The following is a 23,588-nucleotide window of genomic DNA, read 5'->3' as shown; positions in this document are numbered from 1 at the left end:
GCACAGTACGAGGTGAACAACAATAACGGATAATGAAATGGAACACTTATAACGACATACGTAATCAAAGTTGTGTGGCTGTGGTCTCTCTCAAAATATCTTACTGGACCGTGCTCACCCTTCTGGTGATGCTGTGAGAGGAAATGCCTGTTCGGTGGGATGAAGTGAGGGCAATGACGCGGGCATGGTGACCTAGCGTGAGGCTCCTGTTGACTTTCTCACAGGAGGAGGGTCGTCTGCCTCTGGACCACGGCCAACCACAAGTAACTGAAAGCGTGGCTAGGAAGCCCACGGGTATGTGCAGGCTCCTGTACTAGAGCTTTCTTGGTTCCAGTAGGCCCCCCAGGCTGGCAGCCCCCCGTCTGGAGCTGTGATGTGTCAGAGAGCACTAAAGCAATTTCTTCAGAGTTACTTCTGAAATTATTAATGTTTCATTTCTCTTCCTTTGCTTTTCTTATTTCCTTCTTTCTTCCCTCCCTCCCTCCCTTCGTCCTTTCCTTCCTTCCCTCCTTCCTTTCTTCCTTCCTTTTTTTATTTTTATTTCTTATGAAAACACTGTGGGAACCTGCCGTGGGGGACCAGCCAACAGAGGATGTCATCCTTGGGCTCAAACCCAATGTCATTGGGTTTGGGGGTTTGCTGTTGCCTCTCTCTCTCCTTTCTCTCTGTATCTCTCTTTTCATGATTAGAAGTTAAGTTTAAGCTCTCCTACTGTTCATAGTGTCAAATAATTTTACATTTTCTCTCCTGGGTGTAGAGTCAGCTTTGCATCTACCACAGATTTTTGTGACACTCTAACTGGCTTTATAAGCTGGCTTATTCTCTCTCGTTTTGCACATTTCTTTGAAAATGAGATTCATTTTATCTTAATTTCCTTGAACGGTCACTTCTGTGTCTTTCTAAAGAGGAGAAAGATACTGCTCTGTGGAAAAGGGTGATTCCTTAGGAAAACAAAGGGATGAGACATTAGGAAGAAGGAAATACACTTCTAAGATACTGGGAAGTCCAAGGTGGGCTGAGGGCCAGAATTAAGGAGAGCCCGTCTGGTTTATGGTCTTTGCTCTCTTAGCTGTGTGATCTTGGGCAAATCCTTGATGATTCCCTTGCATCGTCTTCCTCTTCTGTAAAATGGGAATAACCAACCCTTCTTCATACTCCCTGCTACTTCATGAGAATTTGGTGAAGATCTTGTAAAACATGACACTGGAAGGTAATTTGTAAAAAAATGAGCCAAAGCCTTATCCCTAGTTCACCAATCCCTAGTTCACCAATCTCTTAAGGTCGTGGCTGAAGGAGTGGGAGTTCTGGGGCAGATTGGCTTCGGATAATGAAATCCTGGTGGGCTTTGTTTGGGATTGTTTTCTCTGCCTCCCTTGGAGAATATCTAGGGTTATTCCCAGCTGTTCCCCACATGGCCCAAGACCTGCTCTTTGGTTTCCAAGAATAATTGGGCGCAGTTCAAGTTTCAGCATACTGCAAGGACTTCTCAGCAGTGCCGAGGCCAATCACAGTGACAGCCAGCCCCAGGCAGGCGACCACAGGGAGACACCAACCCCAGGCCATGACAGGCAGCTCCAGACCTGGCCAAGTGTGTGGGCAGCCAAGAGGAAGGGGCTGACAAGTTGTTAAATGTCCCATTTCCAGGAGCTGGCTTCCTTTGTATTTTCCTGCCCTGTGGTGGAGGGCTGGGGTCAAGAGAGCCTTATACCATGTAACCTCCATTTTCTGTTCTATCTCAGCCATCACAGAAGCCATCGAGATCCCACAATTTATTGGCCGCAGCTACCTGGTCTACGACAACCCAGATATCCTCAAGAGGTAATAAGTTACAGTGGGCACCTTCCTTATCTCTGCAGGGATCGATTTCTCAAAGTCTTTCCCAAGACTTTTCCTTATCTTACTTGCCAGAGATAATTCTCAGAGAAGGCTTTTGAGCCATGGCCTCGGGGGGGGGGGAAGCCCCCCACAAAATAAACATAGAAACTAGAACAAAACAAACAACAAAACCAAACTAGACTTGAAAAGTACTGCCTTTCAGACAACACTGTTACAAACAACCCAGACCCTTTCTGGTCAAAGGGCCTGGAGAGAGGAGCATGCCTAGCCCCAGGGTTTCCAGTATCCGGGCTTTGAGAAGCAGTGAGAACTTGACATGCTCCAAGCTGAGGTTCTGAGTGTGATTCCCACCCCCTCGGGGGGGGCAGTTAGCTTCGTGCTGTCCTGTGGCCATAGCGTGCAGCCCTGCCTGGAGCCAGCAGCGTAAGTGCCCCCCCAGCCCTGCCACCAGACAGTCTTCAAGTCCATGGGCTACCTTGGTCTTCCTCGGCAAAGCTCCACGATCTTCTTCAGGCTCTGGCCAGTTCAGTGAGGGGCTTCTCAGCTCTCCTCATGCGGATACAAAAGCCTGGTCCAAGGAGATGCCCAGGTCCTAGCCATGGCTTTTCTTGCCTGGTGGCAGAAGCTCCTACCCCTGCTCTGGAGTCCAGGCTCCTGGTTTGGAATCGCGTGCTCACATGACAAGGGAAAGGCTGGCCATAGTTAGAGTCCTCACGTTAGCCAAACTCATCTGTGGTGCTTCCACCTTGCCCTTCTCTCTTTCTTTTTCCTCCTCTAGTTCTTTGTAGTTTATAGGGTGCCATCCCCCACCCTCCCACCAGCACCATCATTCTAGAATTTTCCTTCTTCTTCAGGTTGATTACATCTTAACAGACTAAGGCAAAGCTTTAAGCTAAAGGCACCCAGTTCTTAGGGTAGAGTTTGGGGGCTTTTCAAGGAACAAAAGTGGTTGAGAGAAATTTTCCCAGGGCATTGGATGTACCTGGTAACTCTGAAAGCACACCAGACGGACATCACTTTATTTCTTTAATCGCATGTTGTGTTTATCTAGGTTGTCTTTGCATGGAGCCTTAGACAAAATAGATTCCCAGCCCAGAGAGAGCTTCTTCCTTCTTCAGCCCTTTCTCCCCTAAGATGCAAGGGCATTCAGTCTCCAGAAAACAAGACCTTGTGAAAGGGGCGCAAGCCTTCAGCCCCCTGGGACTTAGTACGAGGCACCAGGTGGTTTGGGGGAGTAGAGGAGTTCGGTGAGAATGGGAGGTACAGGGCCCCAAACCAAAACAATTGTGTACATGCGTGTACGTGCACGTCTATATGCATGTGTGTGAAGCTGCAAGTAAAAGTTGAGATCAGGGTCTGTTTCAGTTGAATGCCTTTGGCTGCAAGTAACAGAAAACTCAGCTCAAATGTCTTCAACACGAAGGGCATTTATTAGATCACGTAACAAGCAGTCCAGACTTAGACTGGTTCCTGGATGGATTAATTCAGAGATTCAACTGTATCATCAAAGACCTAAGTCTCTTCCATCTTCCCACCTTGTTATCCTCAGGATATTCTCCGGCGGCACTCTCTTTGTGGTTATAAGACGGCTGTCCATAAGATGCTCATAAAATGGCTATATGTCAGGGCAATATTCAGTGGAAGGAAAAATTTTTTTTCATGCAACTCGAAAAGAATCTTTCCTAGAATCCTTCTGATAAATTTCCTCTGTGTCATTGGACAGTATCAGTCACGTGCCCACCCTTAAACCAATCACAGCAAGAGAAATGGAGCCATTATGATTGGCTTACGCTAATCAGTGTATCCAAAGCGAGTGAGGGAAGGAAGGACCCCGGAGTAAAAGATAGAAAAAAGCAGGTCTCTAGGGAGTAGACCAGGACTGGATTCTCTGCACCTGGCCTGGTGGCAAAGTCACCATTACAGACCCTCCTTCTCCCTGCTTCACTCTGAGGCCCTGCATGGGGAAGGTAAACTTGGTCAGGTTCTGGGAAGCCTAGACAAGAGTCCCCTCCACTGTTCACTGTAGATAGTCCCCGCGTTTTGATGGTTCGACTTAATGACTTTTCAGCTTCACTGTGGTGCCAAAGGAATGTGCATTCCTTAGAAGCCATACTTTGAATTTTGAATTGTGATCTTCTCCCAGGCTAGTGATGTGTGATAGGATCCTCTCTCACGGTCCTGGGCAGTGGCAGTGGCCGCCGCTCCCGTGCAGCCCGACCATCACGAGCATGAACAACCGATGCGCTTACGACCATTCTGTTCCCGTACAACAACTATTCTGGTTTTCACTTGCAGTATGGTATTCAGTAAGTTACCTGAGATAGTCAACACTTTACTAGAAAACAGGCTTTGTTTTAGGCGATTCTGCTGTAGTGTGGCTAGTGTAAGTGTTCTGAGCACATTTAAGGTAGACTGGGCTAAGCTACGGTGTTCAGTAGGTGAGGTGTATTAAATGCATCTTCGATTTAGGATATTTTCAATTTATGATGGGTTAATCGGAGTGTCACCCCACAGTAAGTAGAGGAGGGTCTGTAATGAATACACTCTGTAGCTCCTGAGCGGGTAGGTGAGACAGGGATGGTACAAGGGATAAGAAAATAGAAAAGGAGACTTTCCCAGTAGTGCCGTATCAGGAGCAATATTGAATTATGTTTACTGTTATCTCGCCTTTTATTTAAAGACCTCATGCTCGCTTCTCTCCTTATATCAGGTGAAACCCTGTTCACCTTAGTGAGACTAGATTTCTGAATTAGTCTGTTCCCAAGAATTGATAAGAACCCATAAGCGTGTGATCCTGTCCCCAGCCATGGCTGTAGGGGTAGGAGCTGACCTGTGTAAGCACCCCTCCGTTCCTCTCAGCTTCCTGTTCCTCTCCACCCTGCCTCCGCCCTAGCAGCTCTCAAGACTGTTATCCCATCTAACCACCTGCCTTGTCTGACACTCTGCCCCCTGTCCAGTCACCCCTTCTCTTCCCTCAAGGATAGTCAGTGACAGAGCGGGCCATCCCTAGCCATGACCATAGCCCAGAGAGCTGCCAACTTGAACCTCTTGGCAATTATGGAATGAGGAACGCTATTCCAAGGCCCCTTGTGGGTGGGACAGGAAGGAGGGAAGACTGAGGTGTATCTTGGATGTACAGCCTCGAGGCTGGCAGTGGCCAGAGTCTGGCTAATCTGTGACTCATCAGGTGCCCTCTCGTGGAGTTTCACCACGTGTGGGGAGGGGGATACTGCTACAAAATGAGTAATCCAGAATTTTAGGCCATCATATAGCTTGTGGTGGTGATGCCATTTTTAATTTCCTGGTAGTACGTGTCAGAAATGCCAGACTACCCTTCCACCTGGCTCCTCGGGGCCGGCAGACAAAACTGAGACTTTTCAGAGTGGACATTGGTGGAGACTGGACTGGTTGATCTGTGGCAATTGTTTATGGATTTTCCCCAGGGTATCCGGATCAAGATCGAATGCATTCATGAGGTTTAAGACAACTGCGAAAGATGGTCTGTTGATGTGGAGAGGAGATAGCCCCATGAAACCCAACAGTGACTTCATTTCCTTGGGCCTTCAAGACGGAGCCCTGGTGTTCAGGTAACCCCTTGCCAGTTGTCTTCAGCGTCACCTTGCGATCTTTCGCAGACAGTGCTGATCATGCCCAAACAGAGGGATGCCGAAGTAAGCCAGCCCCCAGTCTGCTGGAATGGACTGTTGCCTGAAGGTCCAGGCGTATTTGAGGCTCCTGGTGTTTCTTTCCAGCATCCCCCTTCTTAGAGCATCAGTCGGCAAATTTTAGCCTGAGGGCCAAATCCAGCCCATCACCCGTTTTTGTAAATGAAGTTATGTTGGAATTCTGCCATACGCATTCATTTATATATTATCTGATTATTTTCATGCTATGGTGGCACACTTGAGTAGTTTCAATAGGGACTCTATGGCAAAGCCTTAAGTATTTATCATCTGGCCCTTTACAGAACATTTTTTGACCCCTGTTCTAGTATGTTGCTGCCACATGCTCCCCACTTGCAGATTAGAATGTAGTAGAAAGAGGACTTTGATAGTGCTGAGCGTGGATGTGAGGACTCAGCTCAAACTAGCTCAGAGAGATGTGAGCAGCTAAGGTCGAGGGACCTGCCCGTAAATTCTGAGTCTGCTCCCTGTTAGCTGTGCGGCCTTGGGAAGGAGAATGCCTGCCTTCCAGTCTCTCCCCACAAAGCACGGACTCACGTGTCAGTAGATCAGCCCAACATTTGGATTTTTGTAAATGCTTCTTGGGTGATACTGATAAGGCGGTCCTGGAAGTTCTTTTTTTTTTTTTTTTTCAAATAAGTTTTTTTTTTTTTTTTAAAGATTTTATTTATTTATGTGACAGAGAGACAGCCAGCGAGAGAGGGGACACAGCAGGGGGAGTGGGAGAGGAAGAAGCAGGCTCATAGCAGAGGAGCCCGATGTGGGACTCGATCCCGGTACGCCGGGATCACGCCCTGAGCCGAAGGCAGACGCTTTAACGACTGCGCTACCCAGGCGCCCCCCGGTCCTGGAAGTTCTAACCTCTTTTGAGTGACTTGAGACTGTTCCCAAATTTGTCAAATGGATAGCTGTTACCTTGGAGCAAATGCAGTAGATAAAGGATTACCTAGACCACCTCTCCCCACCACAGTGGGCGGGCTGGCTTACATGACATGAGAAAGTTTCTGTAGAGATTGTGATGATACACCCTTGTTTGAGGTTAGAAATAACTTGTCCAGACCCACGATTCTCAGAGCAGGGTCTCTGGACCAGCAGCATCAGTGTCACCTGGAAACTTGTTAGAAATGCAAATTCTCAGGCCCCACCCTTGGCCTACTGAACAGAATAGCTCTAGGGGTGGAGCCCAGCAGTCTGTTTTCACTGTTTCTCCAGGTGATTCTGTGTTCTCTAAGGTTTGAAACCCCTGCCTGGTCTCTAGATGGTCTGTCTGCTCTATGGGGGTAGGAATTTCTCTGGCTTTTCCTTCTTTCAGTCCCCCTCCGGGGACTAGCACAAATTCACTAAATATATAGAATCAGTTGGAATCAAAAACAAAGATGACTGACCTGTGGAAAAGACGAAGATTTAATTCTGGGGCTTCTGTGGATCATGCACGGGGATTACTGACAGCCTGAGTAGAATAATGTAAGTCTTTTCAGTTTGAATAAAAGGCATCTGAGAGGAAATGTCACTTGTCCAACATCACGCTTGCCCCTAAACAGCAGAGCGTGCTGAGGGACGCAATCCTGTGATCGTCGGGGACTTGTGAGAGACCGTGTGGTTGAAGGCTCCAGGCTGGCCGGTGGGAGCAGCTCTCCCCGTCTCGGCTCCCTTTCCCCCCTTGGCCCTGAGGTCAAACACAGAGCTCTTCACACCCCAGTTTCAGGCTGGCTGCCGCGAAGCCATTTTCTTGTGGTTTTCCTGTGGTTAACCTCACCAAGGCCTCAAGTACTTGATTGTGCCCAGAAAAGGGAACTGAAACAGTAGCTCAGCCGTGGGTGGGAGGCCCAGCTTCCCCCCTAAACCGCCGGCCCCGGACAGGGGAACTGTGCTCAGGGCCACCGCGCAACTCCCACCGGCTCTGGGCTCTCGCAGCTGGCCAGCCCCCACTTCCCACACCCCCGGGACACCCTTCTGACAGCTCCCCTGCATCCCAGACATTTTTCTTCTGTTACCAGTTCTCCCTCAGGATTCTGAAAACGGGCCCGGTGTGTTTCTCTTAGCCTGGAGTCGTGGCTGTGTTGTGTGTGAAGGACGCCCGGCTTTGCCCCCCACGGAGGCAGACGTCTGCGCCCGCCGGGTCCCTGGGCCTGGAGCTGCGGCGTCGCTGCCTCTGCTGCGCTTCCTTCCTCTGGGCTGTCACTTGCCGCGTCCATTCACCCTGCACAGAGGTGGGAAGCACTGCGGGAGGCCGGACATGGAAAGGAGTTCAGATGCAGGCCTTTGGTTTGGAATGTCCATGTACAGAGTCAGTGCGGGGTGGGGTGGGGGACTGGTTTCAGAGGTCGATTCCTGGGACCCCCCCCCCAGAGATTTTGATGGCCCAGGGCCTCGTGGGCACCAGAATCCGATTGGAAACGATCAGGAACCAGGCCCTAAGAAACAGGGTCTGAAATGGTCACCTGCCTGGGCTTTGGAGTCAGACATGTGCCATTTCCATGGCCACGTGACATGGGGCGAGTTACCCTGCCTCTCTGGAAAAGCTAGAAGCAAACAGTTGTGTGGACTGAATGAGTTAATTCATGTGAAGGGCTTAGTGCAGGGTCTGGCCTATCCAGCTGTTAGTGGTACTGATTATTAAAACTGTTACCTTGGAGCAAATGTTTTCTGGGTGTCTATGTACATGATTAAGTAGAAGAAAGGGAGTCAAAGTGTTCAGCTGAGTATAGTTTGGGTGGTTTTGTTTCATTACGTTTTATGATTGTGTATGGGGTCTAAAAGCCAGTGAACAGGTTTGTGAAAACCACCTGATTGACAGGCTTCCCACTACTTCCATGTGACCTTGGTAACATTCCCATGCAACAGATGAAAGGAAGAGATCTGACATTAGCAAAATGCCCTGTGGTGCAGTTCAAAGGGGGTACGACTAAGTTGGGGGGGGTCACCACATGGAGACAGCCACATGGTTTCCAAAAGACCTCACCTGGTCGCCCTTCCTGGTGGCCCACCTCAGTGCTCAGCCCCATAGCCTCCTGTGCACAGCAAGTTGAGCAGGTAAATTTGGATCAGAATAACCAAGTTATGCTAACCAGATTCACAAGGCATTGATAGAGAAGCCAGACATGCTTTCATCTGTGCATTTATTCATTCATTCGTATGTTTCTACCTTTTCTTTTTAAACTGAGGTATAACTTACATGGAGTGTAGAAATGTTAGGTGTACAGCTTGATAACTTTGAAAAATTTTTAAGCATGTAGACACCTGTGTAACCACCACCCAGAACAAGATAGAGAACATTTCTCACACCCAGAGAGCTCCCCCATGCCCTCTCCCAATGCAGGTAACCATCTGTTCTTGGTCTTTATTATTGTTAAAAAAACAAACAAACAAACAAAAAAACACAAAGAGATATTGCAGGGTGACAGGGTGTCTGGGGAAGCAGGAGGGTAGTTGGAGGGTGGGATAGAGTGGTGGGGGCTGTTGGAGAGTCAGGCCGTGGAGAGGCCAACTGAGTTGCCTCCCCAACCTCCACCCCCAATGAGGGCTAGATTCCTGGCTTCTAGGGTCATTGTTGACTCCCTTGAGCACGTTCTGGCTCTTTGCATGAACAGGAGCGTTACCAGGTTGGAGAACAGAAGAAAGCCTGTCTTTTGTCCAAACACACCTAAAAGGTTTCCATTCACTGGGTCACAATCATGTTCCAGTCTAGCGTCCCTGAGATTATCCCCAAGTCACCTTGATTCTGAGATCTGGGTTTTCCTGACCTTTTTCGTTACATATTTACAGCCCGTTGGTTCACTCTCACACATGACTACTCTTCCAGAAGAGGCTTGATGAGTTTAACTGTTGGTGGCAACTTTCCCCTTACTCCTGGTTCCTCCGCATATATTGTCAACCTCGAATGTGAGCTGCATTAAAGACTGCATATATTGGGGTGGTGGGGTTGTTTGGATCTTACTATTGCCATCCTCTTTTATGTACTATTCCCTACAGTCCTTTAGGGAAGGCATTGTTACCCCCATTTCACAGATGAGGAAACAGTCTCAGAGAGATGGGGCAAATGGCCAAGGTCACAGAGTTAGTCATTGACAAGACTGGGAATCAAGGCAGGCTAGTCTAATCCAATGCCCATGCTCTTTGTACTGCCCTGCTCTGCCTTTCATTCAAGCCACGCCTGGTGATTCAGCTCCATTGTGCCAACCAGCTCTCAGCCCTGCTTCATCCTCATTCGTTTCTTCCAAAAGTTATTTGGCCACTAAATAATTAAATCTGAAAATCCCACCTCCAGGCTGCTTCTTACAAGGAGACAATGGATGTGGGAAAATTCATTAGGAAGCCCTAAACTTTTCAGGATCAGAGTGACAGCTGTGTTTCCTAGCTTGTCAGGTCACCCAAGTTGTGTGCTTGGTTCGGTATTAATGGGCTGGGTCACTCCTTGGAGCCTCCATGATTACAGAAAGGACCCATCATGCTTTCCCTGGGGAAAGCCAAGTGCTTTCTCTTCTTGCTCCTTTCTCAGAGTAAGTGCATGGAAGAGCTCAGTAACTAATCCAGGTTTCCTTTCAACATTCCTATTTCTTGGCCGATGAAGTCACGGAGAGCCATGTCCTCTTATAAGCTGAGGAGAGAGGTGCCCTGGTGGAACACATTTTCTTTGAAAAGCGTGATTATGTTAGGCTTTATTACATTATCAAGGGGAGGTCTAGGCAGTTGGCCCAGTGCCCAGCCTGGAGTAGTCACTCACGAAATATTTGTTGAATTGAATTAAACTAGAATTATTAAATGAGCACTGGACTGAGAGGGACATTTCTCTCTGGTAAACAGCACGTGCACATCTTCTGAGACCCGTAGGGTATGAGGGCATCTGGAAACTGACGTAGAAAATACAAAGTTCCTGAGGGGGGCTGGTATCAGAGTAACGGGGAGGGAGGAGCAGATCAGATACCAAGTTCAGTCCTATCCATTAGCCTCGGGATTTTAGGCAGATTCTTCTGATCTCTTTGGGGCTCAGCCCACTCCGCCGTGTTCTGTTTTCCTTTGTTTTTCAGAAAGTGAAAACACATGTATTAGTTTCTGAGAGCTGCCGTAACAAATTACTACAAGTTGGGTGACTTCAAACAATAGAAATGTATTCTCTCAGAGCTCTGCAGAGAGAGGTCCGACACGCGGGTGTTGGCAGGGTGGGTTCCTTCGGTGGGGGGGCTCTGAGGGAGAACGTTCTATCCCTTTCTGCCAGGTAGTGGTGGTTGCTGGCAATTCTTGGTGTTCCTTGGTGTACGGATGCACCATTCCAATCTCTGCCTGCATCTTCATGTGGCGTTCTTCCCTACGTGTCTCTGTCTCTGTGTCCCCCAAATTTCCCCTTTTTTATGAGGACATATTGGGTTTAGGGCCACCCTAACCCAGGATGACTTCATCTTAACTAATTACATCTGCAAAGACTCTCTTTCCAAATAAGGTCACATTCTGAGGTTCTGGGTGAACATTAATTTTGGGGAGATAGTATTTGACCTAGTACAACACATTACAAATGATGAAGCCCTTCTTGCTCCTGAGGCTGTAGGACTGATGCTTCTGTACACGGGGCCAAAACAAACCCACCGACAAACACCTTGAGGACGTTGTGCTGAATGAAAGAAGCCTTTCACAAAGAGACAAACACTGGTTCTACTTCCGTGAGGTATCTCGAGTAGTCAGAGTCACGGAGAGAAAGCAGAGCGGTGGTTGCCAGAGGCCAGGGAGAGGGTGGATGGGGTGTTGTAATTTCAGGGGTGTAGAGCTTCAGTTTTGCGAGATAAAACGAGTTTTGGACATTTCTTCCACAGCAATGTAAACGTCCTCAACACAACCTAACTTACCCTTGAAAATGGTTAAAGTGGTGAATTTTGTGTTACGTATATTTTACTATGATTGGAATTTAAAGAGAACTTTTTTGTTTGTTTGTTTTGGATCATTCATGGCCTAGCCTGGAAACCTAATGCTTTTTACAAATAATTGTTTTGTTTTGTACTAAGGAAACTGCATTCTGAGTTCCAAGGAATATTTGCAATGACAATCGTTTGTGGTTGCCTGTCTGTCTGTATGTGACTTGATTCTGTCTGTTTCTCTCTCGTGCTGTTAGCTACAACCTGGGCAGTGGAGTGGCCACCATCATGGTTAATGGCTCCTTCAGTGACGGTCGGTGGCACCGAGTCAAGGCTGTTAGGTGAGTCCCCACCACAGGCTGAGACAGAACCGGAGCCCAGCAAGAAGTGGATGTGCTGTCCACGTCCCTGTGGCCCCAATGTCCTGCTCCCCAACCGGCCTGGCATCCTACTGCTTCTGACCCGGGTCGTTCAGGGCGTTTTGTGACTAATTTTCCCCTTGCTTTTCCCGAACACCGACAGGCCAGAGAGCCTGACCTTCCAAGTCTGTGCTCGACAGAGATCTTCCAGAGACAGAACTTTTTGATGGCTAAACTGGAAGAGAGCCTTGCTGTCTTGTGAGATCTAGATCTCCCTAGTGGGATCAGATTTCAGGGCCGGTGGACTTTGAGGAAAGCTTCAAATCTCACTGTGTAGGCAATTGTCCACTATTTTTTTTTTTTTTTGACATTTCATTACCTGAGCTTTAGAAGCTGTGTATGCCCTGCCCCAGTGACCTTTCTCCCCCTTCACAGAGGTCACTACCCTGACTTCTGATTAACTTTGGGTGAATCATTCCTTTAAAATTAGTTTTAGTAACCTCTGTCCATATTCTTAACAGTATATTCTGAGAAACCAAAGAACAGGCCCAAACTTAGCTCTGTAAAAAAATGTCAGTCTTGCCATGTAGGATGAAGGTTGCAGGAGTTGAGCTGAATAAAGTCTGTGGTTCCGGTTCCCTGAGCATTTACCATAGCCCTTCCCAGGGAGGTCTGTGGGTGAGGTCATGAGTGAGGCAGGGGAACCATGGGGCTACCATGGTCAGTTTCCTTCTCAGCTCACATATGGGCTGTGGGTGGAGTGGTCTTGCTGGACCCCACTCTCCCGTCCATTACTTATTACCTTAGAAGTTGATACCATGTTTTTTCAAACCTAAGAGCCATTGATTATAAGGCATAGCCTCATTTCAGAGATGTAAAAAAACGAAAAATTCTTAGATAAAATAAAGTGGGGGGAAATGGAATTTTTTAGAGTAATGGTAAGGGGGTGGAAAAGGCAGGTCAGGCAAGGCGAGCTGTTGGGGGCATTGCCCATGACAGCATTCAGGTATGAGATTCTAAAAAAGCATATCCGAAGTGGGGAGGCAGCGTACGTTCTCGAGGGTGAGGGCAGAACACAATTACCTCTAAAGCTCATTACTAGAAGAGTTCCTACCTAGATGTGAGGCCTGGCCAACTGGATTTATATTATCGTATCCTCCAAAAAAGGGTAGAGCCAGGAACCTCTGGAAGGTGAAGGAAGGGCTAAAAGCGGGAAGATTGATTTCAAAATATGTACTTGAATTTACTTGAGGACTTAGAACCCAAGCCCCTTTTCTATCTCATCTAGCTGGCACACTGCCCTTTCCCTGCCCATGGGAAAATAACGCAAGGCAGTTCTCTGGAGAAAGTAAAATAAGGTTCTGAGCCGGTGGCACTAGGCATAACTAAATACTGGACCACTGTGTACTGTATAAACTAAATAAATTAAAGCTCGGGACTGTATGCACACTCATACGTTGAATATTAAGAACCCCATAATTCTTCCCTCAGTGAGATTCCGGAATGCTGGGAGCCAGGCCTATCCCCCACAGTAAGGAAAGTAGAAAATTCAGGTGTCCCCCAAGAAAATGATTGAGCCAGCTCCCAGTACTACGAAGCCCCAGTCAGCAGAACCCATCCTGCTCACAGAGCTTCCAGTCTGCTTTTTAGTGCTTTTCTTCTTTTTTAAAGATTTTATTTATTTATTTTAGAGAGAGTGTGCACACAAGTGGGAGGAGGGGCAGAAAGGGAGGGAGACGGAGAGAGAGAGTCTCCAGCAGACTCCCAGCTGAGCGCAGAGCCTATAGTGGGGCTCGGAATTGGACGCTTAACCGACTGAGCCACCCAAGCACTCCAGTGCTTTTTCTCTTCACTTAACTGTGAAGCGGCAGTCAGGAATCAGTAGGCATTTGAAAAAATCTCTGATGTAAAAGACGGATAGCAGAACAAATCAACATAACAAAGCAATTTGAAGGAAACAGAGACTTGAATGAAAAAAATGATAAAACATATTACTACTGTCAAAGAGATAAGAGAGACTAGTGATCCAAGAAACAAGAACAGTTTGCTATAAAAAAGGAATATTAGAAGATCAGTAATGAACTCCTAAAAAGAAAAACAGTACAGCCTGGGTTGGTACAGCCCTCCAAGAGCCATACAAACAGCTGGTTTTTTGAAGAAGGTCCCTGGGACTAGATAGTTTGGGAAACCAGCTTAGAAAATGGCAAAGCCCTTGCCACAGATGAACCCCTCCACTCCACTGTCCTCTGAGTCACTTTTGGGCGGCGACTCTCTGGGTCCTTTAGAAACTTCTCAGCCATTCTTTGTCCTCCCCTAGAGTAATCCTTTACCTGCTTCATTGCCTTCCCGTTTTGCTTAGAATACTGTTCAAACTCACCCTGTGTCCCCATGTCCCCACCACTCTTCTCCTTACAGTTCTGTTCTTCTCTGGCTCCTTTCAGGAGAAATGCCCTTCACCATCTGCTTCTGGCCACTCTCCTCCCACCTCCAGAATTCTCTATGCCCAGCCTGTACCAACCCCCTATCTTTTCTCTCTTTGGCATTGCCACTTCCTGTTTGCGCTACTCTCCTCCTTCACCTGACCCTACCCGGCCTTCGAAGCTCATCTCGGACCGAATCTCCCTTGAAGCTTTCCTGACCCTCTCTCCTCCTGTGTTCCGCAGCATCCTGGCATTCCTCTGCCGTGGCGTGGTGTGACACAGTGTTGTCACGGACAATTTGAATTTTTTTTGTTTGCTTTGGGGAACCATAAACTCCTAAGGGCCAGGGATTTTTTTTTTTTTCACTTTTGCACCTCCATCATTTAGCATAGTGCCTGGCACAGAGTAGGTACCTAAATACAGTTTTATTAAAATGAATGAATAATTGAATCAAGCACCAACGATGGTGGTTTCTACAGGGACGGCCAATCTGGAAAGATAACGGTGGACGACTATGGGGCCAGGACAGGCAAGTCACCTGGCATGATGCGGCAGCTCAACAGCAATGGAGTTCTGTATGTGGGTAAGTGACCTTTGACCAACTCTGAATTCCGCCAGTGGCTTCTTGTTAGGCCTCCATTTGTCATGGTGGGGTTCCCCCAAAGAGGTGCACTTCCCCGGATCAAATACTAGGAAATTGGGAAGCTTGCCAGATAATTCTGTTCTTCCATTTTCTGAACTTCTGACTCATGGCTGAGGGGGCAGGAAGCACTTAGATGCTTTTGTGCTTTGGACTGATCCACCAGGAAAACCACGCTTTTCTTGTTTATAGAACAAGAACCTGCTTAATATAGCCCCAAAAGTTCCCTCTGAGGAAGGAGGAGCTTTCTTGTTCCCTCTCAAAATCAGAATGAGTAGTATTTCTGTAAATAGTTTGGAAACCGCTACTGCAGACACATGCACACGAAAATAGATCTCTATCCAAATGATATTTCCTAAGAGTGAACTTAATTGAAAGCTTTCGGTATCAGTGTCTTTCTTTCGGTTTAAGATGACATCACCTTTAACTACCTGCTGCATTCCGTTGATGTTATACAACGTTTCGCAATTGCCCAGGCACTGTTTGGTTTCAAGTGGTCAGCTGGGTCAGCGGTTACACGTGAGGTGGGCACTCTGGTGGAGTGTCGGGTCGATACGATGTTCCTTCAAGGGTTATTATGAATTAGACCGATGCTCTGCCCTGAGCAGTCGGAGGGGTCACAGCCCTCACTCATCCTGCCAGCCGGGGGACACCTTGGTCAGTAAACACTCGAGTGTCCTAACGAGACCGGCTCCCCTTTGGCTCACCCCGTCTCCCTCTTGCTTCCTGGCAGGTGGAATGAGGGAAATCGCGGTGCACACTAACAGGCAATACATGCGAGGCCTCGTGGGCTGTGTTTCTCATTTCACCCTGTCCACCGATTACCACATTTCCCTCGTGGAAGACGCTGTGGATGGCAAAAACATCAACACTTGCGGAGCCAAGTAACACCAGCTGGCCTTGCCCAAGGGACACAGCCTTCTATGCGGAGACTCCCCGGGGCCCTGCGACCCTGTCCTGTGCCATCCACAGAGGCCCGGGGACCAGGTGTGTTTCTTCTCATCAAGGAGAAAGTACCCCCTGATGAGAAACTAGAACCAAGACAGGAGTCCCTGAGTGGCCTTTCCAAACCCAACGGAATACTCTGTGTAGGAAGCGTCGGACTTTGTCTATTGAATGTGTAGGGGCTGCCAGAGATCACACATCACTGCATATTCCAGAGCCCGTCTGCTGCGGCTCAATGACTATGTTGTGATTCATAGTGCATAAAAAAAGAAAGGAAAAAAAAAGAGAGAGAGACCCAAAGGGCAGTATTAAAATACTTCCCTCCTTCCCTGACTCATGACACTTTTACTGACAGCAGAATGACTATCTGACCTTGGACCTTGAATTTCTCACCTTGGCCCGTGAATTATTAGGATTAATCCCTTCCCTCCTCAGTGGCTGGTTCAGTGTGCTTTGACATCCCATGAAAATCGGGAGGAGGGGAATCACGGTTATACTGCTGCCCCCCCCCTCAAAGTTTACCTTTAATGGAAAATCCCTACTTTTTGTAATGCAAATCGAAGAAAGCGGGCACCATGATTTTGTAGCTGTCTTTTTGTATGTGTATATTTTTATAGCTGCAGATTGTCCACGCGGTATACTTTTGCAAGTTTGTGCGGACAACCCTGCATTCTTTGCACACTTCCTAAAAATTGTCCCCCCGAAGAGACTTGTTTGGGCCCTTCGTGGCATCAGTTGGCGTGGGGTAGCTGTCTTGGGTGGGCGGCTTGGGGAGCCTGACTCTTCTGCGGGAGATGTTGGCGGCTCGCAGAGACGAACGTGAAGCTTCCCAGATAAGCAGAGTAACAGGCACGTGCGTTACCGAGGAGGGCCACTGTCATTTTTGTTTTAAGAGGGAGCTTCTGTAGTGAACCTGAATAAAGGAGATGAAGAAGGCTAGAACTCACGCATTCAGTCTTCTGTTCATTTGGGGGAGATGTTACTGATGCCTGCGGAAGCCGTGTCCACAGATGGACACCGATACGATTCGTCACGAGCTGTAGACGCGATCCCTGCAAGTGGAGTCTCACAGTTGGTGATTCCAAGGCTGTTCTGGGGCAGGGGTGCCCTCAGCATGGTCTGAGCATCTGGGCGAGAAGCAGAGAAGCGGGGTGCTGCCTCTGAGCCGTCGGCGGTGACCCTGCAGACAGCTGGCTCACTGGCACATCCCCAGGACGGCACTTGCCAAGGGAAAGGTGAGATGGACACTGTCCCCGAAGACGAGGGAAATAGGCTCCGAATCACATAAGAGCCTATAATTAGTCCGTCAGGACTCGACCCTGGTGTGTGCAGCCTGCGTTCAGCGGAGACTTTGAGCACGGAGGTCAGCACTTTGAGAATTCTGCAAAATGAATAAATAAACTAGAGATGTTCCCCTCGTGCTTCAGCCTTCTACCTCCTGCCTTGGGGCCCTCCAATGATCAGGATCCTCCCGGGGGAGGACAACAAGCACGATGGTAATAAGGACAGTGATCACACCAGCGACAGTCCTGGTAATTCCTCTGCTCCTCCGGATGGCGGCTGGGGAGTGCGGTTTGCAGGAAAGCCACATGGTAGAAAGTGGGGTGGTTTTTTTTGTCTTTGTTTGTTTTGTTCCCTAGTTCAGTTAATTGCAAACTCTTCCTGCTCATTCGGCTTAGAAAATACAGAACTATCGTATTGTTACATGTGTTCCTGTACCCTTCGATCTATAGTCTGCATGGTTTCCTGAACTCTTCCTGGACTTTATGTCTTTGCACAATTTTTTTGTGCTGCTTCCTCAGCCCAGCATATTCCATTCCTTAATCCGACATGTCTGTGTTCTCTATCCCCTTCAGGGAATCGATCAGAAGGTTCTGCGTCAGGATGTCTTAGAAAGCAGGTTTTGCCACCTCCCAAGCACTGTCGCCCGCACACCTCTTCCCTAGAGACTGCTAGGACCCGTGCTTCCCAAGATCGAGTGGGCTCACTTTCATAGCACAGTCTGAATCCATTTCCTCCAGCCAAAAAAACAAAAACCAAAAACCAAAACCCAACAACAACAAAAAACCCCAACTGCAAATAAAACATTGCGATTTTAGCAAAATATGCAGCTGAGCGGAAGACAGAAGAGTCGCGTTGTGGATGAGCTGCAGTTCCCTGCAGGTGCTCTCTGGATAAAACCGCAATGGCTCAGGGACAGGGACCTGGGAGTGTGTGTCAAAGCTGATGAGAATTGTAGGCCACTGCCCCCTGGATGGGATGCAGAAGGGGTTAGAAAGGGTGACCCAGTGGTGGGCGGGGGGCACGGGAGATCCTGCTGACAAGAGGGCAGCAGAGTAGGGAGGCCCCCACAGGTGCAGGTCACCTGGGGGCTCAGGGTTAGAGAGCACGGCAGGTATATCCCAAGCCAGGAGCAGGGCTCTTGCACCCTCCCGGTGGACAAAGCCCAGGAGATACAGGACGGATTTACAGGGGAGGTGGTGATGGGGAAACACACGGCATTCCGAAGCTGGGGACTTGGGCCTGGGTTCAGTGGCAGGAGACTGAGGCCAGCTCAGGCTGGCTCTGTGGGAGCCCTGGTGTCGTCTCCAAGTCTGTTACGTCTTGCCACAAACCCTGCGTGCTGCGCAGCCACAGAGCCTCGGGGCCTGCACTCCGCTGGAAGGGTCTAGTGCTCACAGGCCCTGGTAGTCGGCTTTGCAGCTCTGCTGAACTTGCCGGGCTTGACCACCTGGTTCTTCGGGTATCAGCCGGACCCGTTCACATGGGTGGCAGTTGGCTCATTTAAGATGGCCTTGGCTGGGCCGGTAAGGTGACTTGAGTCTGCTCCGTGTGGCTCTCATCCTCCTCGTGGGCCCAGGGGATAGGCTGACATGCCCTTCTCGCTAGAGAGGAGGGCAAAGAAACTCGAGCAGAGGCGTAAGACCTTTGACATCCTACGTTGGGCACTGCTCATGTCCCTTCTGCCACATCCTGTTAGTCAAGGTCCATTGACTGAAGTGACGAAGCAGCAGACCGGACCTCTGAAGGGGAGAAAAAATCACCCAGGGAGGGTGCAAGGTCTGGGCCATTAATGCCATCCGGCCAGCACAGCAAGGCATAGGCTGTTGAGAGAGGTGGTGCGGTCAGAGCAAGGTGCCCCCGGCCGCGGTCCTCCTGGGGGCAGGGATGAGGTCTGTGAAGCTGTCAGTGGCCTCCCGGCCAGGCAGGGCCCACGGGGCAGCTTCCGTCCCTCCTCCAGCCACACCTGCTGTGCCCTGTGCCGCCTCTTTCTACCTGTTGCCTGACACTTGGCAGCTGTGCTGTTATTCTGAGGAGGGGGACTAGCAGGGGGACAGGATAGTTTTTGGGGAGTGGCTCTGTTGAAAGAATACTGAAGAAGTTGCCTGGGCCCTGGGGTCCCGAGAGAAGTTTGGGTAGCCAGGGAGGTCGGGGGTTCAAGCAATCCCTGTCCTGCCCAGGAGGGCTGTCGTGAAGCCCGGGTTCCTGAAAACCACCTTTTGTGCCATGGTCAGGATCGGAGAAAATCTCCCAGACTTCCATGTGCCCTAAGCGAGGTTGGCTGAGGGGGCGGGCGGGGGGTGAGGACAGGGGTGTTCTGCCGTTCCTATTAAAACTGACTTTCACAACCACACGCTTCCTCTACGCCTGGTTGCGGGATTTCTCTCAGGAAGGTCCGTGGGGTCTTCTTTGTCCCCTCACTGTCCCAGAAGCCCGTGAGTGGCAGCTTGATGACCCCTGGCCGACGGGCACCACTCTGAACGGCTGCCCGGCTCTCCCACCCTCTTATTTGCTCTTCACTTCCAGACCCGGTCCCGTTCCAGCCCCCAGGCCTGAGCCAACACAAACAGGCCTCGGGCTGCCGGACGCGAGCTGCCGGGGCTGCAGAGTAACCGGTGCTTTCCTTCCGACTTCCCTCCTCGCCTTCCCTTCACCACCCACCTCATTGCTTCTCCCCCTTGCAAGCGAGCTGCCTCCTCCCTGAGTGGGAGGAAGGATCTCGGAAATGTGCCCGGAGCTGGCAGGCCCGGCACTTTCCACTTGGAGGAAATGCTGCATTTTTCACCTTTAACCCAGAAAAATATGGTTCTCAGAAAGCTTGTTTTTAGCACTGAGAGTTCCCAAAGGAAGAAGAATGGGGAGTAGGAGCGGCTCCCAGCCCATCTCAGCTCTGACGGCCAACCCCCTGCCCCTGAAGGCTGTTCCTCCTTGGGAGGGAAACGCCAGGGGCAGCCTGCAGAGGCCCAGCTGCTGGGGGAAAACAAAGGCAGAGAATTCCAGCTCCGAGGAGAAAGACGATCTTTGAGGAGAGAGGTCTGGACAAAGCATTAACCGTCCCGTTCCCTTTCTGGCCTCTTCCCGCCCCAGCCCAGTGCAGCCCGTGGGCATGGAGGCGGGGTGGGGTGCGAACCGCACCAGCCCAGCCCTTGCCGGTCCGGGTGTGCGACGAGCTTCTCAAAGGCAGGAAAGGCATCCCCATCAGAATGCCACACAAGGGATTTGAGGCGCTAAAGCCCACGCCCGAGTGCCTTTTCCCCAGATGGAGAGCGGGGGTCACTCCCTGGCCCTCACTGGGTATCTTACAGCACACGAAACAAAGCAGGAAGTAGAAGGGTCCTGCTTGGGTGCAGTGCGGCCGCGAGGCCCGAGGTCTGCAGGCATCAGAGCCGGCGGGTCTTGGTGGAAGTTCCAGGCTGTGGTTCGGAAGTTCCAGCTTTACAGGTGGCTACATTCAGGCAACCGCATGGACTGGCTTCTGGGGTAGCCCCGGTGAGTCACTACGCTCCAGCCCCACGATCACATGTTCAAGCTTAATAAGAGCCTTCCTTTGATGGCGGCCAGAGCAGATGGCATGGCCTGTTGGGCTTGGGAAGACAGAAGCTGGCCAGAAAGACCGGGCGACTTGCCGTGGTCCTACCATGAGGACACAGCCATGATGCTTCCTTATGGAACTTTCCCACCCCTTTTCCCGGCCTGCAGTCAGACGCGACCGGCCCAAGGACCCCAGGATTGTTCGGTGGCCTTTTGGGCCTTCCTCACGTTGGCTGTGACGGGCAGCATAGGCCTGTGGGTAAGGGGATGTGGACAGAGGCCAGTACCCAAGTGTCTGCTTGCCGGTTTCTCGTCAGAGCTCCAAGTCTGCCTTCTTCCAAAGTTCTCTTATCTCAAGGACTCTGGAAACAGAAACACCAGCCATTCCGTCGGAATGGGATTCGGGGACCCACAGCATGTGATGAGGTCTGGGTTTGAAGTGTTTTCCCTTCTCTCCCTCGCCTTCCCCTCCACAAATAACCTCCAGAACTCAGGGGGGTTGTTGCAAACTATTTCCAAGCAGCAGCGTGCTCCCCTGGGCCCTTGCCTAGCCCCGGCCAAGCCAAGAACCGAGAGTGCAGGACAGGCAGCAGAAGAAACTCCCTGCCACTCCTCCTCTTCTTGCCGGCCCTTGCGGAGACATCTTTGGTCCTAGAAAGTGCACGGCTCCTGGAGCACTTGCCTTTTCCTGGAAGGATGTGAGAGGAACACTATGTCTCAGTCTTTGGGATGAGGTGGCTGCTTTCTATTTGTCTTCGTCTCGCTGACCTGCTCAAGGGCCAAGTGGTTTACAAAGGCTTGGAAGTCTCTAAGCACAGGGTCTGACCCGCCCAGTGTCCCGGCTGCCCGTCTCCCAGCAAGAGCTGTAGCTTTGTCTTAGCTACAAGACGACTTGGGTTGCAATGTCTCTGAGAAGGCAGGCCAGGGGAGCTCAAGAAATTTGCTCAACTATCCTCATTTAGCAACAAAATAACAGGCACCCGGCCAGGGGCTGAGCTGCGGAAAGCCCTGTTAGGAAATGGGCTTCAGGAAGGCAGAGGCCAGGGGAGGGAGCTGTCAGACCGAGGGAGCCTGGAGGAGACCTGGCCCCGGCCGCAGAGGTCCTGTGTTCCCAGTGGACTTCAGCTCTCAGGGCACCCGGGGGAGCGTGGGTGTGACAAGGTGGACTATCAAATAGAGCAAAAAATGGGCCCACGGGTTGCCCGGGCCACGTAGCTACAACCAAGCTGAGTGATGGCCGATCTAGCCCCTCAGACAGGGCTGGGGAGCTAAAATGATTTGCCGAGTGTTGGCGTCTTCTTCACGGTGACATGACTGCGTCTGGCCCGGCAGCCTGAAGCCCTTGCGGTTTGTTCAGGGGCTTTGGGGCTGTTAGGATGGAAGGAGGCAGAATGAGCTGGGTCCTCACGAGGGCTGCTTTGGCGCCCCCTTCACAGACACGCGCCAGCACACATTCAGTGCGTGAGCGGTTACTGAGGGTGCGCTATGGGGGATCCAACCCCGGGATGAGACACGGGGGAGAAGATGAAGGATAGAGAGGACGGCTCCTGAAATCCAGGTGTCGGCTGGGGCTGTGGCCTCGTCGGGCGTGCTCACGGGCCACCCGCTCCTTCCAAGTCCGCAGAGACGACTGCAAGGCCCGGTCGCTCCTGCTAGAGCTCTTGATTAGGCCAGGCCCACCCCGGATGATCTTCCTTTTTATTAACACAAGTCAAGTGATGAGTCACCTCATCATGACAGTGACATCGCGTCTCCTTCACGGGTGGGGCTCGCACCCCAGGGAGTGGGATGGCAGCAGGCCTGTGCAGCAGGGGCCGAGAGTCGTGGGGACCATCTTGGAATTCTGCCTACCACAGCTCATCAACCCTCAGTACCGCGCTGTGCGCCCCCGCGCAGTACTTCGCCGGAAACCAGACTTGTTTGCCTAAGACACCCCGATGTCATCCTGTGTCTCCCACTGAAGAACGTGTCACCGTCTGCTCCTTCCCCGCGCTAGGAGTCAAAGGCTCCCAGGATAAAGGGACTTCTATTCCCAGGAGCATCAACATATGTCAAAACCCCTGTTCTTGTTCCTGAAAGTCCTGTTTCCCTTGGGCCTAGGGACCCTTCCCCATGGCTGAGGGCCCAGGATGGAGTTCGGCTGTTGGTGTGGGTGCCCTGAGGACTGGCTGAGGCTGAGCCTGGCCGCTGCCTCCTCCAGAGGCCACCCAGCATGAGCCCGCAGCAGTCCCCACTCCCAGCTCCTGCTGGCCACCCCGTCATCTTAGAGGAAGTACATGTGAGCAGAACTCGGCATTCGGATGGAATCTCCGTTAGTCAGTTGGTAGGAAAAAGACCACATTTTATGGCATAGAAAAGTCGATTGCAGAGCGCGTGAGTAGAGCGTGTCAACGGCTCCTAGTGTAGGGAAGGAGCAGTGAGGAAGCTCGGGTGCTGGTTTATAGTCCCAACCAAATCAACGCCAAACATCTGTCTGGCTTTTAAAGTCATCCATTACTTAATGAAAAGTATCAACACTTTTATAAATGAATAAAATGAAGGAATTCAATAAGGAATAAGGAATAGGAAATTTAAATAATAGATCCATACACTAGAGTGTTATACAGCCCTGAAACAACAATGCCATATCAATATTCTAGTGATATGAAAAGATTTTCAAAAATACGTTGAAGAATCAGGTTTGAAAACAGAATATACAATGTAACCCTCATATATACGCACATGTATATATATATATGGAAATGTGCAAATATTTATATATACACATTCACATAGGAAAAATATCTGAAAGGGTAACAGGAAAAGTGTTAAAAATAGCTAATGCTGTAAAAGAAAGTAGTGTGATTTTTTCCTTTTCTTTATTTTCTAGTTTAGTGAGCCTGTAGTGGATATTGTTTTGTTCACTCGGAATATCACCCCTCTTCTTTTGGGGGACTGATCCTCCTGACTCGGAATGTGTGGTTTTTGTACAAGTGGCCTGTGAACAGAACCTCTGTCCGGCCACGTGACCGCCCCCAGGGATGGACACGTGACACAGGCCACGCCCACCA

At 50.1% G+C, this 23,588-nt stretch overlaps 1 protein-coding gene across 1 annotated transcript in view; it reads left to right on the top strand.

The window, feature by feature from the left end:
* The window catches only part of EGFLAM (EGF like, fibronectin type III and laminin G domains), a 178,361-nt gene extending 162,519 nt beyond the window's left edge, over window positions 1-15,842 (top strand). Inside the window, exons 19-23 of the mRNA XM_040630493.1 lie at window positions 1,740-1,818; window positions 5,280-5,423; window positions 11,620-11,703; window positions 14,621-14,724; window positions 15,515-15,842. Coding sequence (XP_040486427.1) covers window positions 1,740-1,818; window positions 5,280-5,423; window positions 11,620-11,703; window positions 14,621-14,724; window positions 15,515-15,669 — 566 coding nt within the window. The 3' untranslated portion in view covers window positions 15,670-15,842. The remainder of the gene's footprint in view (window positions 1-1,739; window positions 1,819-5,279; window positions 5,424-11,619; window positions 11,704-14,620; window positions 14,725-15,514) is intronic.
* The last annotated feature ends 7,746 nt before the right edge of the window (window positions 15,843-23,588 follow it).

This window comes from Ursus maritimus, unplaced genomic scaffold (genome assembly GCF_017311325.1).
Source record: "Ursus maritimus isolate PB19 unplaced genomic scaffold, ASM1731132v1 scaffold_15, whole genome shotgun sequence".
Lineage (NCBI taxonomy): Eukaryota > Metazoa > Chordata > Mammalia > Carnivora > Ursidae > Ursus > Ursus maritimus.
The sequence above is the reverse complement of the archived record's forward strand: the minus strand, read 5'-3'. Positions and strand labels throughout refer to the sequence as shown.